The sequence below is a fragment of the Elgaria multicarinata genome, chromosome 3 (genome assembly GCF_023053635.1).
Source record: "Elgaria multicarinata webbii isolate HBS135686 ecotype San Diego chromosome 3, rElgMul1.1.pri, whole genome shotgun sequence".
In the NCBI taxonomy this organism is placed as follows: domain Eukaryota; kingdom Metazoa; phylum Chordata; class Lepidosauria; order Squamata; family Anguidae; genus Elgaria; species Elgaria multicarinata.
The window spans coordinates 2,505,521-2,523,124 of NC_086173.1; the positions used below are offsets into that span (position 1 = coordinate 2,505,521).

General features: G+C 51.2%; 1 protein-coding gene across 1 annotated transcript in view; it reads left to right on the forward strand.

The window, feature by feature from the left end:
* LOC134393989 (alpha-2-macroglobulin-like protein 1) overlaps window positions 1-17,604 on the forward strand; it is a 65,288-nt gene that overhangs the window by 42,042 nt on the left and 5,642 nt on the right. Inside the window, exons 20-32 of the mRNA XM_063119068.1 lie at window positions 1,974-2,199; window positions 3,058-3,184; window positions 3,594-3,715; window positions 4,723-4,774; window positions 5,245-5,328; window positions 5,891-6,067; window positions 6,316-6,397; window positions 7,342-7,498; window positions 9,052-9,126; window positions 9,591-9,753; window positions 10,673-10,833; window positions 12,545-12,760; window positions 16,070-16,191. Of these exons, the coding sequence (XP_062975138.1) occupies window positions 1,974-2,199; window positions 3,058-3,184; window positions 3,594-3,715; window positions 4,723-4,774; window positions 5,245-5,328; window positions 5,891-6,067; window positions 6,316-6,397; window positions 7,342-7,498; window positions 9,052-9,126; window positions 9,591-9,753; window positions 10,673-10,833; window positions 12,545-12,760; window positions 16,070-16,191 (1,764 nt within the window). The remainder of the gene's footprint in view (window positions 1-1,973; window positions 2,200-3,057; window positions 3,185-3,593; window positions 3,716-4,722; window positions 4,775-5,244; window positions 5,329-5,890; window positions 6,068-6,315; window positions 6,398-7,341; window positions 7,499-9,051; window positions 9,127-9,590; window positions 9,754-10,672; window positions 10,834-12,544; window positions 12,761-16,069; window positions 16,192-17,604) is intronic.

The window sequence follows — 17,604 nt, forward strand, 5'->3', positions numbered from 1 at the left end:
GCAGGAGCTTCCTCTTTTCCTCTTACCGTATTGCTTCGATTCTAAGACGCAGTCCATTTTTAGAGCTGTTTATTTAGGGAAAAAAGTGTGTCTTAGAATCGAAGAAATACGGTAGTTGTGATTTTCTTGAATGTCACTTAATCCTTGCCTGTGCACTGTAGAGATTTAAGCAACTGTCCAATTTAAGGAGTAGGCAAAATTGTTTGCCACAAATCTCCATCTGGACATGTCTAGCGTTTTTGCCCCAAATGTTTGTTCTGAATCTTCCTACTACATTTCTAAAAACATGGCATACCAGGATAACTTTCAAGAGACAAATGTTTGGCCTTTTCAGTTTTTATCTATTCCTCCCTATACCAATGTATCTGAGCACCAATATTAAGCCTCTTTAAATTGGACCTGTTACTGCATTGTTCAAGCAGAAGCTAAACATGGCAACTATGGCCCTGCCATGCAACACCCTATTCTCCTAGCTTGGGGGTTCTCCTAGAACCATCTCTGTCACTTGAGGCTCAGGTGGCCTCGGTGGCACGGAGTGCCTCCTACCAGCTTTGGTTGGTGGCCCAGCTACGCCTCTTATCTGGACAGGGATAACATGGCTTCAGTTGTCTACGCCCTGGTAACCTCCAAGTTAGATTACTGCAATGCACTCTACGTGGGGCTGCCTTTAAAGACAGTTCAGAAGCTGCAGCTTGTGCAAAATGCAGTGGCCAGAGTGATAACCGGGACCAGAAGGTTCAAACATATAAGACCCACTCTGGCCCGCTTGCATCAGCTGCCTGTATGTTTCCAGGCCCGATTCAAGGTGCTGGTCTTAACCTATAAAGCCCTACATGGCTTGGGACCACAATACCTGATGGAACGCCTCTCCCGACATGAACCTACCTGTACGCTGCGCTGAACATCCAAGGTCCTCCTCCAGGTGCCCACTCCGAGGGAAGCTTGGAGGATGGCAACAAGAGAGAGGGCCTTTTCTGTGGTGGCCCCCCAATTGTGGAACAATCTCCCTGATGAGGCCCACCTGGCACCAACATGGTTATCTTTTCGGCGCCAGGTCAAGACTTTTCTCTTCTCCCAGGCATTTAGCAATATGTAATTAGCCTGGTTTTTTTTTTTTTATATGGATTTTGTATATAGATTTAGCAATATTTAATTAGCCTGGGATTTTAATTTTTTGTATATTGTTTTTAAGTGTTTTTATCCTATGTAAACCACCCAGAGAGCCTCGGCTATGGGGCAGTATACAAATGTAAATAATAATAATAATAATAATGGGTTTCCCCCTTTGTTGGGAAATATGTTCCAGCACTCAGCACACAGACTAGTTTCATGAATGTAATTCCATAAATTCAGGATCTTTTGTGGGTGGGGGGTGGGAATTGGAAACCTGGGATAAGAGAGGGAGATTGGTTAGGAAAGGCCAGAAGGCTCTTGTGCCAAATGCATGAGCAAAAGAGCCAGTGAATGCAATCTAGTCACACCATGGTTAAACACTTTCATCTGGTCTCCATCCTTCCATTAAGTCTCCTTATGTGGATAAATTTGAGAAACGTTGAGCCATTGATCAATGGGGAGAGAAGTCATGGGTTTCCAGTTCTGAAGAATTAAGTCCCTTCTGCTATGGTTACATAGCCTAGACACCGGTTTTACTCTGGAAGCATAACACAAAAAACTAGTCTGTAGTTACTTAGGGTGCTTCCAAATAGAGGGCGATTAGTGCTACCAATCAAATTGCTCTGTGGAGCTATTCCTTTTTTCCCTCCTTAATGGATTTTTGTGGTCGGAAAAAAAGGCGGATGAAACAGTGGGAAACCACAAGAGGATTACAAATGGAAGATAGTGCTATCTGCCCCTCCGTAAAATTCTGTATTTGAAACTGGATGATAAAAGGCTGATGATAAAACCACAATCTTAAAAACGTAATAAAAGCCTGGTTTGGAAGCTTCCATACTGACCCGCTTCCTTTTCTTCAGTGAGGAAGGGAAGGCAACTCACTCAGTCACGGTTCCAGACACCATCACGGATTGGAACGCGAATGCCTTCTGTGTGGCGGACATTGGCTTTGGACTCTCCCAACCGGCCACGCTCAGGGTTTTCAAGCCATTCTTCGTTGAGCTGGTGCTGCCGTATTCTGTGGTCCGTGGAGAGACGCTGCAGCTAAAGGCCACTGTCTTCAATTACCTCAAGGATTGTATCCAGGTGAGCGCCCTTTTAGAACAGGCAAAAACCCTCCTGAGTGTCCAGAAGAAGAAAAAGAAAGAGAATCCTTTGGAGATGACGGAGGTGGAAGCCGGGGGACTGGACTCACAAGTGCCCTGTCTTTCCTGTGTCTGCACTCCTCTGAAACATCCGAATTTCTCCCCCCCTCCACCCCAGAAAATATGCCAAAGCTCCCTGTCCGTAAACGGCCATGGACTAAGATACAGACGTGTCACTTTGATAGGATCCCGAAGTGAGGAGAAGGGGAAGTGCCCGGTGCTTCTGCTTCCTGTCCCTCTACTCCATGTCTATGTCTGGAGATGTTTTCTCTCCCTCAGATGTCTATAACGCAGTCATACAGTTGCAAAGGTCCGTTCCCCGGCTCACGTATGGGGCACCCATCTGCTGGCTCCACTCCTTTTACGCACGGATTTTAACCCATACAATTTAGACCACAACGTGCCACAAACAGTGGATAGAGGAACCACTTGGGGTGCGTCCAGACACCTCAAACTCCTGGAGGGGGGCTGGTTAGATAGCCAGATCATCCACTTGCAAGGCAACCAATGGTCAGGAGCCAATCCCACTTGGGGAGAAGTTCCCTCCTGACTCAAGTGTGGGGCTCAGTCCGCAAGAGGGCAGCCTGCCCGCTGAGGTTCCACTGGGCCCAGCTCCACACCACCCAACCCCCTGTCTCTACCAGCTGTGGCAACCCCAGTCATGGGCACTTGGTTCTCAGTATGGATCCTAACCCTCACCTGCATTGGGCCTTCCCCCAAATGGTTGCCACGTGCCCAGGACTAGCCGCCTGGTCCGTATCGTGTGTGTGTGTGTGTGTTCCTTACTTGCATCCTCCAGGTGAGAGTACACCTGCTGGAGTCTCAAGACGTGGAGGTGAAGCCCTGCCCAGAGTGCCACTTCACCACCTGCCTCTGTGCAGATGAGGCCAAGACCTTCTCCTGGAATGTGACCGCTACCCAGCTAGGTGAGCCTGAGGTGCCTGAGGGAGTGGGGGGGGCAGGGTTGGGGGTAGGTGTGGGATGTCGAGGCTTCCACGGGTCTCCCCCTTCCTTCCCCAGATAGGACCACTGCTGGGAGGGGGTCTAATGTTGCTGCAGACCTGGGGGCTGGTGTGTGTGCGTGGACATACGTCTCTCTGTGTGCGTTTGGAGTCCACTGAAGAGGCACTCAGCCCTCTGAGTTCCGCCCCGTTCTTGTGTCCGTCCACCTGGACGTCTGCTGCTGTGTCCGCTCCATCCGTCCCGCAGAGCGGTGCCAGGGTGGCCGTGGCGGAGAAGGGCTCACACACCACGGGGCCCTGCTCCAACCGGCTCCAGCAGCCGCTCCCACTCGCCTCGTGCTCGCTGACCTCCACCCCCTCCTCCTTCCTGTAGGCCAGGTCAACCTCTCGGTAACCACGGAGGCCGAAGAGACGCAAGAGCTGTGCGGCAACCAGATATCTGTGGCCCCGGCCCGAGGCCGCTCAGACACGGTGGTAAAAGCCCTGCTTGTCAAGGTCAGTGTGGAGGCAGCTCTGGCTCACAGCGCCAGGACGGCGGATCTCTCCTAAAGGGCTCGGGCTGGGACCACTTCCTCTGGATGCCTGGGGAAGGAGCGTGCTGCCTTGAGGGTTTCGCCTCGCCTCTGTCTTTCTGGGGCGAAGACCAGGCCAGCCAGGAAGATGGCTCCTCTTCTGTGGCCAAAACGAAAGCTGCCCTCCATCGGGAGGCCTGGCATTGAGCAGGGGAGAGTGTAGCCGTTCCCCTGGCAGGACAACTGCCCTCCGCTCCATCTGCCTCCGCTTTGGGTCAGCTTTCCTCCCTGGACCACAGGCTTCAGCCCCCACCCCACCCCACCCTAAAGGCCTTCAAGAGGCAGCAGGACAGCCATCAGCCAGGGATGCTGTAGGGTGGATTCCTGCGTTGAGCCAGGGGGTTGGACTGGATGGCCTTAGAGGCCCCTTCCAACTCTACGATTCTATGAAAGAGACACCTGGTATGTCCTATTGTTTCCCTTTACCCAAATGGGAGAAGGACCCAGGAAATATGAACACAATTGGTAGCGCAGAAAGATGAACAAACATTTTAAAGACAAACAAGGCTCACTTAACACAAGAGGCATTCTGTCTTCTAAGGGATCTCTCTCCCTTCTTGGTCTTACCCTGCCCGCTCTACTCCTTCTAACGCCCGCTAACTGGCTGCTGTGTCCTCAGTCCCTGAGGCCCTGTCTGCCTGACCAAGGTGCTGTCTTGACGATGGCGCGCTGGTGCTGCGAGCCTTCAACACCCCGGCGTTTGCACTCCTTTGTGTTGTCTAGGGTGACCAGCTGTCTGGTTCTGCCTGGTTCCACCCCGGGGCTTTCGCCTCGTCCCGGTAGCCCCCTTCTGTCTGCTTTGCCCCTATGTAACCACACGCAAGATGCTCCCACTTACACATCAGGCACATCTCAACGTTAATGCAAACTCAGCACGGAAAGCGTTGTGATGTTGTCACAGCAACCCAGGACTCGCTTTTCCTCCCACAGCCTGAAGGCGTCCTTGAAGAAGAGACCCACAACGTGTTCCTTTGTTCTTCAGGTATGGCTGGGCTGCGACCCGTGCGCAGGACTGCTTGCCTTGTGCCAGGGCCCCAGAGAGCACAATGCAGAGAGAACGTGGAGAGTTCCTTCAGCTGGGGGCATAACCCTTCTTGGGGGCACTAGCACAATGCCAAGGCACCAAAGAAGCTCCCCGCCTTCTGTGGGCGGGAGATGTGGGCGAAAGAGCAGAGCGGCCCTGTGCGTGTCCCCTGAGCCAGCAAGTTCCTGGTTCCGTCCTCACGTGGGCCGCTGTTAGAGAAGCCACTGCTGCTCAGCCTCAGCCCCCCATTGGCAGTATGGGACCACACTGTCCTGCCGGGCAGGGTGACTAGAAGGCCTCATGCCTGGAGCCCTTGGAAGAAAGCCCTGCAAAGAGTGGCGTTTGCATCTCTAGACAACTCTGCACGGCAGCAGCAATGTGATGAGTGAAATAACCTCTATTAACTCCCAGGCTTGGTTTTCCCACAGGGGACCCCGTGCTGGATGAAGTTTCCCTGGAGCTGCCAGGAGATGTGGTGTCGGGCTCTGGCCGAGCCACCGTCTCTACCATTGGTGAGGAAACTGCACCCATTGGCCAAGAACGGCCAGGGCGACCGCCCCATCGCTGGCCCCGTGAGAGAAGAGAGCTCCTGGCGGCCATTCTGACAGGCTGAAAGCGTGGCTCCATGGGGCAAGCCCTTGGTTCTGAAGAAGGCCACCTAACCAAGAACCACTCCACGAATGCGTGTGGATTGGAGGAGACCTTGCTCTTGCAGTGCTCTCTCCCCGCACCCGGTTAGGACAGAAACAATGCCCCCCCCCCATGGATTGTCACACTGGGGCACCGTGGGAAATTGAAACGGAGGCTCCCAGACCCAGCCGCCTAGCACACCAAGACGTGGAGGGACCAGGTCAGGGCTCAGGGGCGAGACCTGCAAAGGCATGGGGAAGGGGGGGCAGTTTCCCTGACAACTGCTCATGGGTGCCATGCGCTGGCACCAGGCCTGAGTGTACTGCGTGCCATTCCACAAGGGCTGCCCTGGGAGCCCTTGACATCACTTTACGTTTCTGGATTCTCCACAGTTGTTTGGAAGAAGGACTCTCATGTTTTCTTCCTCCGTTTTCCCCCTTTCAGGAGACATTATGGGTGCTGCACTACAAAATGTAGACCAGCTGCTTCAGATGCCCTTTGGCTGTGGTGAGCAAAACATGGCCAAGTTTGTTCCCAACATCTTTATACTGCAGTACTTGGAGAAGACCAACCAGGTGACCGCTGAGAACAAGGAGAAGGGGACGGAATACATGAAGAGCGGTGAGTCGGGCCTTCCTCTGTCCCGCTCTTATTTGTCAGAGAGAGGGCTGCTGGGTCAGGCACGTCACCTGCAAGAAAGCTGTAAACACCTGAAGGGACTGAGTAGGACTGAGTAGTGCCTTCCCGACTGACCTGCAGCCCACTGGTTCCCGATATGTTCACTCGAAAGTGGACAGGAAACTGAAGCCAGGCAACCAACAGGTTCATCCCACTAACACCGCATTATCCCCCCCGCCCGTCTCCTGCAGGGTACCAACGTCAGCTGCTCTACAAACGTGACGATGGCTCCTACAGTGCCTTTGGGAAGCGTGATAGCGAGGGCAACACCTGGTGAGTAATGGTCCCAGTCAGGTGCTGCTATGGCGATCTGCTGGGCGGAGCCATCATACAATGGGGCTGAGGGGGGTCCGTGGGGGGTCTACCACCAGCTCCTAAGTCCTGCCAGCTTGCGTGGCAGCTAGAGCGTCTTTCCGAAGGACGCCATGCTACTCATAGAACCGTAGAATCGTAGAGTTGGAAGGGGCCTAGAAGGCCATCGAGCCCAACCCCCGCTCAAGGCAGGGATCCACCTCAAAGGATCCCTGGCAGGTGGCTGTCCAGCTGCCTCTTGAAGGCCTCTGGTGTGGGAGAGCCCACGACCTCCCCAGGTCATTGGTTCCATTGCCGTGCCGCTCGGGCTGCTGTACCTCTGAGCTCACGTGTGCTCCTGCCTGACAGCCTTTCTTTCGTTCTCCTTGTGGTGGCTGACATGGGGAAGTCTGGGAGGGAATGGGAAACGCTGGGGGTGGGGTTGCTGCTGGGGGCCACATAAAGCAAGGCCGAGGGCCACGTGCAGGCTGCGGCCCGCCCACCTGGTGACATTGCACTGCTGTGTAGCCAGTCGGATTGGGCCACTGCGGTCAAATGAACCCCCTGATGAATTTAAGGCCAGGCTTCCTGGCTCAGCAGTGGTTCTCTTTCTGACTCTCAGAGCAGACCCACCTGCCAGTTTCGCAAAACGTGGGAGATCCTTTTAGCTGGTCCTGGCAGTTTTGACAGAAGCAGGGCGTGCCCTTTGACTCAGCCCTAGACCTGGAGCAGAGATGGGCTTGCCCTGTTCTGGGACACTCACACCTGCCGAGCTTTCCACGGGTGTACCAGGCCGTGGAAGTGCCGTCCTGCCGGCGGAGCACTGTCCTACGGCAGCTGTAGGACCGTCCCACCCTTCTCGAACCTGAGACCGGAGCTGCTTGCCGTCCTGCATTGTCTGCTCTCCTTTTCCTCCGGCTCTGCAGGCTGACGGCTTTTGTGGCTAAGGCGTTTGGCCAGGCGAAGCCCTATGTCTATATTGACGAAAAGCACGTCCAAGATGCCCTGCAATGGCTGAGTCAGCACCAGCGTCCCAGTGGCTGCTTTGAAAGCGTGGGGCGGCTCTTCAACAATGCCCTGAAGGTGTGTGACTTCTGTCGGCACGGCAAGCACCCTGCACAACCGCTGCGCCTTGTGCTCCCATGAAAATAACAGTAGTGCTGCCGGCCACCCCTCCAGGGCCCTTGCAAGGATTAGCCAAACCGTGAACACGCCGCTCCGTGAGAGTGCTAAAAGGCGACCGAAACCGCCTGGCGTTGGTGGGAATATGGAGGAGATCCGCCCAGCGCATTAACCCAACACTCCCCATCGTTCCTGTTCCTCCCCTGAAAGCACTGTAAACTCCCCTTTGCTCTGCTTGGATTCCAGGGTAGTGCACGATCAACGTTTGGACCGTGCGATCTTTAAGACCGGTCACCCAAAGGAAGAGGCAGGAATGCCCTTGCCCCCACCCACCCATGAGACACCATTCCCAGCTCAGCAACTGCACCCTTTTCCCTGGTGGTTAACGCAGGCATCCATTCACAGGCACTCCGCCTAAAAGCCCAGTCAGCTAATCCACCTGCTGCCCTCCGGCTGGCTGGGACTGCAATTCCCATCGCTCCTCACCAGCAGGGCCAATGCCTGGGGAAGATGGGAGTGTCTGCAGTCCAACTCAGGGAGGGCCCTAGGTTGGGAAGGCTGCACGAAGCCCCTAAATCCGGTCCCGGGTTCGGCCGGTCGCACAGGCTGGCCGCTGGGAGCCAATTCACGGGTCCCCCAATGGATGCAGGCGTGCAGGGCCCCCGCCCTGGAGCTGCAGGGGAGACTTATCTTGGGAGGAGGCGGAAGGAAGCGGGCTGCCTTCTCGCAGCGCCTGGGTCAGCAGTGGAGGCGGAGCCCCCCCCCCCTGGCATTTGCCTCCCTCCCTCCCTCCCTCCCTCCCTGGGGCAGGATCCCTGCTGCGGAAGAAGAGGGGCGGCTCTTTCCCGCCTGCGGAGTAGCGGCAAGGGGCAACCGCCTGGCCCAAGGAGCGCGATGCCTGTGGCAGAAGATGCCAGTTGGATCCCATCCCAATAGGGGGCACAACCCAGCATGCAGTTCTTCCGCCCAGTCCTCACAGAAATGGGCGGCACCCCCCTAGGAGTCCTCATGCCAGCGCCCTTGCGCTTCAAGGGTGTTTGTGCAAGCGCGTTCCCTTGGGGAGTCTGCGCCTTGGAGAGTCTCCCGCCCTTCCTTGCCCTGAGGCCCAGCGCTAGAGGCAGCCACTTCCCGTGGCCTTGTAATCAGCCCCCAGGCCTTCCGCTTGGGCTTAAAGCACGGGAAACCCAAGGGCCTCTCTGGCCGTTTTCTCGGCTAAGGCCTGAACTGGATTCTCCGTATGCTTGCGTTTCTTTCCTGCGTTCTGCACTCCCTTCACCACACTCCCCGGTGGCCCATTTCTGACCGAAAGGTCTCCTTGCCGCCACTTGTGGACATGTCCCCGGGGCAAGGAAGGCCCCTTGCCTTGACATTCGCTGCCTTTGGAAATGAGGGTTGACCAGAGTCAACCGCTGATGAAAATGCCCCCCTGCGAGGCCTGAGCCCCCCGGTCTCCAAAACGGCGAGGAAATGGGCTCTCGCGGCCTTCTGGCATGGCTTTCTGTCTTCCTGCGCAGGGCGGCGTGGAGGATGATCTCTCACTGACGGCCTATGTCACTGCCTCACTGCTGGAGGCCCACGTGGAGAAGAACGTAAGTCCTCCCTTAGGCTCTGGCGTGGAGAAGAACGCAAGGGGCCTCTTGCTCCTTGACTTTGCGGCGGGGTTCTGGGGCCTCCCCAGTCCCTTGTTAATCCAGGGTCCGAAGGATGGACTTTCTGGGCAAACTTCTGCAGACTGCCGCCTACGAGGCATTTTTCCCTATGATACCAAAGCAAGGAAAAGATCATAGGCAAGTTCCCACAACCATGATTTTGTCTTACGGTTTGGTACAGAAGGATATCCATAGAGTGAGTGACCATCGCCATGCTTGTCACAGGAATGACCGACATTTACGAACTCCTGAGTAAAGATTTATAAGGCAGATTTTTATCCCACCCATCACAAGGAATCAGAGTAGTTAAGAGCATATATATCAATGGGCCCATGTCTCTTAGGAATGATAGCCTTTTTGCAACCTACCTGAAGTGTGTGTGTGTGTGTGTGTGTGTGTTCTAGCATTCCATGGTACAAGATGCCTTACTCTGCCTTAAGAAGAACTTAACTTCTGTGAGCGATGCCTATCCCAAGGCCATATTGGCTTATGTTTTCACATTGGCTGGGGAGACAGAGGCGCGGCAGCAGCTGCTGAAAGACTTAGATGAACTGGCGATCAAAACAGGTAGGAGGAATTGTTTGATTCAGAATCCCAACATACTTTGTTCTATTTTGTAAGCCTGCTTCTCATGCTGGTTTCCCCCCCTCCCCGTTCGGAGTACCAGCCCTTTCCAGTGAAGATGTTGGGCTGAATTCTGAGCACCTACTTAGCTGCCCTGATTCCTGAAACACACATGTCAATTCATGTCATTTTCAGTCCCTGTAAAACAGAAAAACATGACTCCAAAATTATCAAGATTAGTTAGAGAAGGCATTTAGATAAGAGTTATTTTCCTCTTCCCTCCATATAAATAGCCAGGTGTGTCTGTCCCATTCCAGTGTAAGGCTCTGGTTGGGTCTACCAAGTAGGGACCACTGGGACTGGCTTTTGGCACACACACACACACACCTTCCTGCTTACATCAATTGGTCATTGTGGCCAAGTCATTTCGCTATTTGGCTGCAAGATTTTCTGGCAAGGTGACAATTAGTCTTCCTGTAATCTGTGATGGTCCAGCGCTTTGAATATTTCATTTGAATTATCTTGGAAGAAGGGAAACTGATTCTGGAATGGGATTCCCCTAGCTGGCTTTTCCCAAGCCTGGCCTCCGTTCGAACCTGTGACTCACAAGGTACGAATTGGTCCATGTCAGGTGAGGTGGAAGGTCATTCTTTCCCTTATCCTGGAGCCTTTTTCCCATTAAAAATGGGACTGCACACCTCAGAGGGTTTCTTGTTTGACTGCCGTGGCGGCCAAGGGAGCCACGCTGGCTAGTCAAATAGAGCCTGAAGTGGGAGGTTGCCTTCTTGCTCCATAGAACGGAGATTGTGCTTTGAACATGGACCTGTAGCTATGGGATCAGGGAGTGGAAATGAGCCCCAGTGCTGGCTTGCTGTTCTGCACACCATGAAGTTCCATTCCACTCTTGCTTGCTCTTTTGTAGAAGGAGCCATAACCTTTTCAGAGACGGAGACAAGCGCCTACGTCCTCTTGGCTTACCTCTCCACGTCAGAGGTGTCCGCAGATGACATCACGTACGCCTCCCAGATTGTGCGTGCCCTGACCCGGGCACAGAATTCGTACGGAGGCTTTTCCTCTACACAGGTAACAGGGCCACGGGTCTTTCCTCGGGGGGAAGGGCCATATAGGAGACGGGAGCCAATCTTGTGGTTTATGTATTGCATTCCTATACTACCCAATAGCCGAAGCTCTCTGGAAGGTTCACAAGAATTAAAAACCCTATGTTGGCGTTTGGATGTGTTGTGGACAAGGAAAGAAAATGGCATGGCCACGGAAACTTGTCACACGAAATTCACACGAAATTGAATGCACTGGCTGACAGGGCCAGTCATGGTGACGAATTCTGCATGTAATGGTGACGAATTCTGCATGTAAATGTGAACAGTGAACAGGCCACACACAGCAGAGCATTGAATGATCTTCCATATGAAATGAACGCAGAAAATGATGAAACCTTTTTTCTTCCTTTCTGAAAGTCACTTGCTGATGAGCCTCATGTCAAGCTGAGCCACAAAATCAGAACCACAAACCACGGCAGGGATTTTAAAAAGTCATGAAGAGAAGTAGCATTTGGAAAACGGGATCTAATTTTTAAGTAGGGCGTTGGGAAGGCCCAGCACAGGACTGTTCCGTGTCAGAGATGCCCGTGGGGGCAAGGAGCCACCTGTCTGGATTCTCCGTCATGTGACAGTCCTCCTGCAGATGCCTTCCCTGCTGGGAGCTAGCCTTCCATGTGCAGGGACATTTGTGATTGGGCCGAGCATCCAGATGAGTACACTGAACTGAAGCTGTTTAAATGACAGATTTTGATAAGCAAAAGTTGTGTTTAGCTTCATGGCCAGCTAAGGGATTTGATGTAGAAACTCACCTGAAAGACTAAACATTCTGTTCCAAGAATGGGACATGCAGGATCCCTGCATGAAAGAAAAAACTGCTTTAGATGCATTCCTCAGTCTGATGATGATGATGATGATGATGATGGGTGAGTGTGTGTGTTCCAATAATTGTTCCAGTAATACCGAAACATGTCCTGCATGTTTCTTTTATTTCATACCTGTATCATTAAACTATTTTTGCCACGAGTATCAAATTTCAGGGTTTGTGCCATGGTGAAATAGAAGGTTTGCTTCGGATCTCAGACTGGAGTTGGCAGTTTCTGTCTGAGAATTGACAGTAGCACGATAGAAGCATTGCTGCTTGCTGCCTCCGACCCTATTAAAAACACTGTTTGCGCCGAAGGTGTTCCTCACACCTCCCAATGCCTTCTGCCTCTGTCCTGACATCTTCCGTTCTCTTGAAAACTACCACTGTCTCCGTGTGTTACAGAACAGAGAAGTGAATATTTTAGACGCATTTTAGTACTGATTGATACCCATAAGAGATGAGATCTATTTCAGGACAATCTCTTTGGGCCAATGTGCATTGAGGGCTGGGGGTTTGCCTTTGAACCTGTTGTGAAACACATATGTGAATTGTTCACTGGGGACCAAAATCACTACATTTCAAATCAGGCCGTCACTTGACGGTGCAGGTTTTAATAATCTTTTGAAAGCCTCTGTGAAGTTGTGATTCAAATAACTGCCAAGTTGAAGCATCATTTGCTAAGCCTCCTGACTACATAGACGTGCGCTCAAGCTCAGACCGCCCACAAGCCCGGCTTCAGCCTGTATTCTGGGCTGGATGCATCGACTCTGTGAGAGTGATCGCCACAATTTCCCAAGGTTTCCACCTCATGGCTCCAAAGGAGGGAGATGCAACCTCACCATACCCAAGATGACTTTTCCCTTGTCCCCAGGACACCGTGGTGTCCCTGCAGGCTTTAGCCAAGTATGCCGGCTTGACGTATCGTGAGATCGACGATCTAAAGGTGCTGGTGAAATCCAGTGGAGGTTTCCAGCATGAATTCCATGTGGGCAAGAAGAACCGGCTGTTACTGCAGCAGGCCTCACTCCCAGAGGTGCCCGGTCAATACAAGGTGGAGTTATTGGGGAGTGGCTGCGTGTATGTGCAGGTGAGCCAGGGGACTGTAATGGAGGCACAAGTGAGCCTGGCCTTTAACTATGTCAACTTCCGCTGAGATAGTCACAGGGCAGAAAGAGCGGATAGATGGAGACGTCTCAAATCCTGAGCAGTACTGAGAAAATGGCTGGAGAATTCATGTTTGTTCTCCCCTCCAACAGCATACCTGGCTAACATCCAGTGAAATGTTGCAGTGAAATGCTGCAGAAAAGCAAGAAGTGTCCTGTAAGTTCTTGCCGTGGGATGTTAGCAAGGCCAACAGCACAATGAATCAGACAAATAAATAGAGTAGAACAGAGTTCCGACATTGCTTTTGGGTAATACCCAAGTGATGGAACACTCATTGACGGTCCCATATCATATTTATTGTAAACCCGGGGGTTGGGCTGTGACAGCTTTGTAGCTGAAAATGGGCTACTGAGGAAGAAGAGGGCGGTGCTTTGTAATCCCAAGGATTACAGAAATGCACACATTTTTAGAATCAAAACCTTTAAGGGTTGTGGAGCCCATCAAATAGTCTAATGAGGACTGAGCCTTGCTCAGAGGACAGTGATTGACTGTTGCTGGTGGTAGGGGACTGGAAAACCAGGGTAGAAGAGGGCTGATGGCTACATGCAGTATACCTATGTATATCAGTTGCTGGGAAACATGGGTGGGAGAATGTCGTTGCATATGTGCTACTTATGGGTTTCCTGTGGATAGCTGGTTTGCCCCTGTGTGATTAGAATGCTCGACTAGATGGACCCTTCGCTCTTCTTAGCTGGCTTGAACAGGGGCATTCCACCCTGCAACATTTTGCTGCATTTCCCACTTGTGACTTCCTAATGTTGATGCCATTACTGGTCATCTTCATAAATGGGGGGAACCATTAGATGTACCCTTGATCCAGCCCACATTGGCAGTAGTATACTCTTGAAATACATTTGATGCGCTCCATAAAGGACATTACCAACTCTGTTTGCCTATCCCATACGCCAACCTTCCCAATGTGGCGCCCTCTAGACGTTTTAAACTATAACTCCTGTCAACTCCTGGTCTCGGATGATGGGCTTTGCCATCTGAAACATCAGGAGGGCATCAAGTTGGCAAAGACTGCCATATACCATAGGTTTATAGGACTGGGAGGTCCTTGACCATCCAGATTGGCCATCCACACCATCTGGGGGGCGGGGGGAATGTTCCAAGAAATCTAATTAAATGACGGGGAGGAGGACTGGCAACTCTGAGCCAGTCAGAACTCCTCTGGAGACATTTCTAGTTCTTCATCGTGGTCTGTGTGCATCACACATTATGGGCTCTGCACCTGCGTTGAGCTTGGATTCGGGAGGCTTCCAATAGCTGAAGACCTCTTTTCTGGCAGGAATCCCTCGCCCACCGTCTTACTGTGCATTGCTTTGGGATTCCCGCTTCGCCCTCAGTTCTCCTTCGAATGCTGCTGATGCCACACGTTGGGAACTTTGCTCCAGGAAAACAGTATATTTTCTCTTCCTAAGACCTCTTTGTTGCTTTTTCATCTTCTATTCTCTCCAGTTTTCTCTCCATTTTCTTCTTTACTTCTAAAAAACAACAACCAACTTTGTTATTGCCTATCCTTTACTCATAGAATCATAGGATCGTAGAGTTGGAAGGGGCCTACAAGGCCATCGAGTCCAACCCCCTGCTCAATGCAGGAATCCACCTCAAAGCATCCCTGACAGGTGGTTGTCCAGCTGCCTCTTGAAGGCCTCTAGTGTGGGAGAGCCCACAACCTCCCTAGGCAACTGATTCCATTGTCATACTGCTCTAACAGTCAGGAAGTTTTTCCTGATGTCTAGTTGGAATCTGGCTTCCTTTAACTTGAGCCCATTATTCCGTTTCCTGCACTCTGGGAGGATTGAGAAGAGATCCTGGCCCTCCTCTGTGTGACAACCTTTCAAGTCTTTGAAGAGTGCTCTCATGTCTCCCCTCAATCTTCTCTTCTCCAGGCTAAACATGCCCAGTTCTTTCAGTCTCTCTTCATGGGGCTTTGTTTCCAGACCCCTGATCAACCTTGTTGCCCTCCTCTGAACACGCTCCAGCTTGTCTGCATCCTTCTTGAAGTGTGGAGCCCAGAACTGGACGCAATACTCAAGATGAGGCCGAATAGAGAGGAATCAGTACCTCACGTGATTTGGAAACTATACTTCTATTAATACAGCCCAAAATAGCATTTGCCTTTCTTGCAGCCACATCGCACTGTTGGCTCATATTTAGCTTGTGATCTACAACAATTAATAGTTTGATGTGATTTCTTCGTAGCTCTGCTTGGCAATATCATTTATTCCCACATGGATGAGAAGAAAAAAGTATATGTCAGTGGGCTTCATGAGCTCTGGCAACCCTTCAGTCACATCTCTAATCTGTGCTCCAGGGAGATAGCATACCTATGGAGTCCATTGGTCTTCACAACATACTTGGGTTTCAATCCCATGCAGTAGGGAGCTTCTCACAATGACAACTCTTCTTTTCTTGGTCGACTGATGTTCTGCCTCTTGTTCACTGTTGCACAGTGTCCTCTGTAATTCTTCCTCTGCAGGCTGTGCTCCAGTCTCATCTTCCAGTAGCTGAAAGTGGTTACATAGCTCTAGTGGTTCCACTGGTGCAGAATGCCTTCTAGTTCTTCTGCTCCTAACTGTCACCCTTTTCCCGAGAGTTTCCTCTTCATTGGCTTTCCTCCCCTCAGCATACTCCACTTCTGCTTCAGCTGGCTGTTGCTCTTCAATCTCGTGTGCTTCTTGTTGCTGTTGCAGTTCCACCGTTCGGTCTAAGAACTCCTTGTCTTCTCTTATTACGTGGAGGGTGGACATTCGCCGCTCAAGCCTTCTCACTTTTTCTTCCAATAGTGCAACCAGCTTGCACTTGTTGCAGGTATACGCCAGGTTTTTCTCAGGCAGGAACACGAACATTGAACACACTTTGCAGGTCACCACCGCTAGAGACTCCTTTCCATCCATATTCTCCATTTTGTCTCTTCCTTTCCGATTGTATTGGAATTGCCTGTGCGGGAATCCTGGAACATACGCAGTAAGATGGTAGGGGAGGGATTCCCTCCAGAAAAGAGGTCTTCAGCTATTGGAAGTCTCCTGAATCCGAGCTCAGCGCAGGCACAGAGCCCATAATATGTGAATGCACAGATGACCACTCAAAGAATTACGGTTACAGGTCAATTACCTGCATTTCTGAGGCAGCCATTTGCCAACCTCTCATTGGCATTGGTCGCATTACATTGGCATTGGTCTCATTGGCATTGGTCGCATTACAGCAACGTTCTTCTCCTACTTAGACTAATCTTCAATATAACAAAGTGCCTCCGAAGCCTGAAGGTTTTCTTCTGCATGTGGAGACATCACCAAAGGAGTGCAACCAGACTACTAAGAAACATTTTGATGTCAACCTGCAAGTGAGGTACTGTACTTTTACAAGGCTATTCCCGGAGGAACCACAACAGCAGAGAATCTACTTGTGACACTTTGGGAACATGGACTGTTGAATATTATCTCTAACATTTCCTTCTGCCCACCCAGACCCTGTGTCCCTTTGTGGCCCTAGGATCAGATGAATTGGTTGAATCTAAACTAATACACATAAGGAAAAACTAGAAAGAGTCTTGTGACCTATTAAAGCAGCCTTCCTCGACCTGGGGCGCTCCAGATGTGTTGGACTGCATCTCCCAGAATGCCCCAGCTGGCTGGGGCATTCTGGGAGTTGTAGTCCAGCACATCTGGAGCGCCCCAGGTTGAGGAAGGCTGCATTAAAGGCTAAGCCATTTAATATGGCATAAGCTTTTGTGGACTAGAGTCCATTCCGTCAGTTGCAAGAAGTAGTATCCTAATAAGAGCTAAACTATAAGGTACATTAAATACGTTGCATAAAGTTTGTTGATTTATTTACAATATTTATATACTGCTCAAATATCTGACACAGATTCCAGAATGGTGAACATAGATATAAACAGTAAAGGAAAGATTAAAGTGAGTTTAGCTTCTCTTTCTTTTTTTTACTTACAAGTAAGTGTGTGGGGCTCCAATCTGGATTGGGATTATGCACAACTTTCTCACAGCTGCTTTTCTTAAATTACGCCCCATTCCCTGCCACTGTGTGAGGGCTAAATTTTTTATATTGCATTATGGTATAAATTCCGTAATGTTATAATATTCTTTCATTTAAGTAATAACATGCTATTGTTTTATTTTTTAAAAAATATATATAGCCATGCTAATTAAAGGAAAGGAAAGGAACCTCTCGTGCAAGCACTGAGTCATTCCTGGCTCTTGGGGGACGTCAGCTTTCACTGACGCTTTCTTGGCAGGCCTTATAGCGGGGTGGTTTGCCGTTGCCTTCCCCGGCCGTTATTACTTTTCCCCCAGCTCACTGGGTACTCATTTTACCGACCTCAGGAGGATGGAAGGCTGAGTCGACCTGAGCCGGCTGCCTGAAACCAGCTTCCGCTGGGATCGAACTCAGGCCGTGGGGAGAGTTTCAGCTGCAGAAACTGCTGCTTTACTGCTCTGCGCCACACGAGGCTCATACTAATTAAAAGATCAGTTTAAAAATGTGATAAAAACAATGCCCACCGCAAAGTAATATTGTGCTGAGGTACAATAGACTCACCTACCCACTAGGTTACTGCCCATCTCAAAGTCCCAGTAGCACTAAGAGCACGTACACCTGTTGAGATTGTGCACTCACACTTCCCGCGGTCTCCGGACGATCCTGAGTCTGTGGGAAGAACCGGGTTTTTATCCCTGGGAAAAGCCGTGGCCTCCCTCCCCTGGAAGCCCCTGTATGTCATTTGGATGCACAGGGACTCAGCCATGA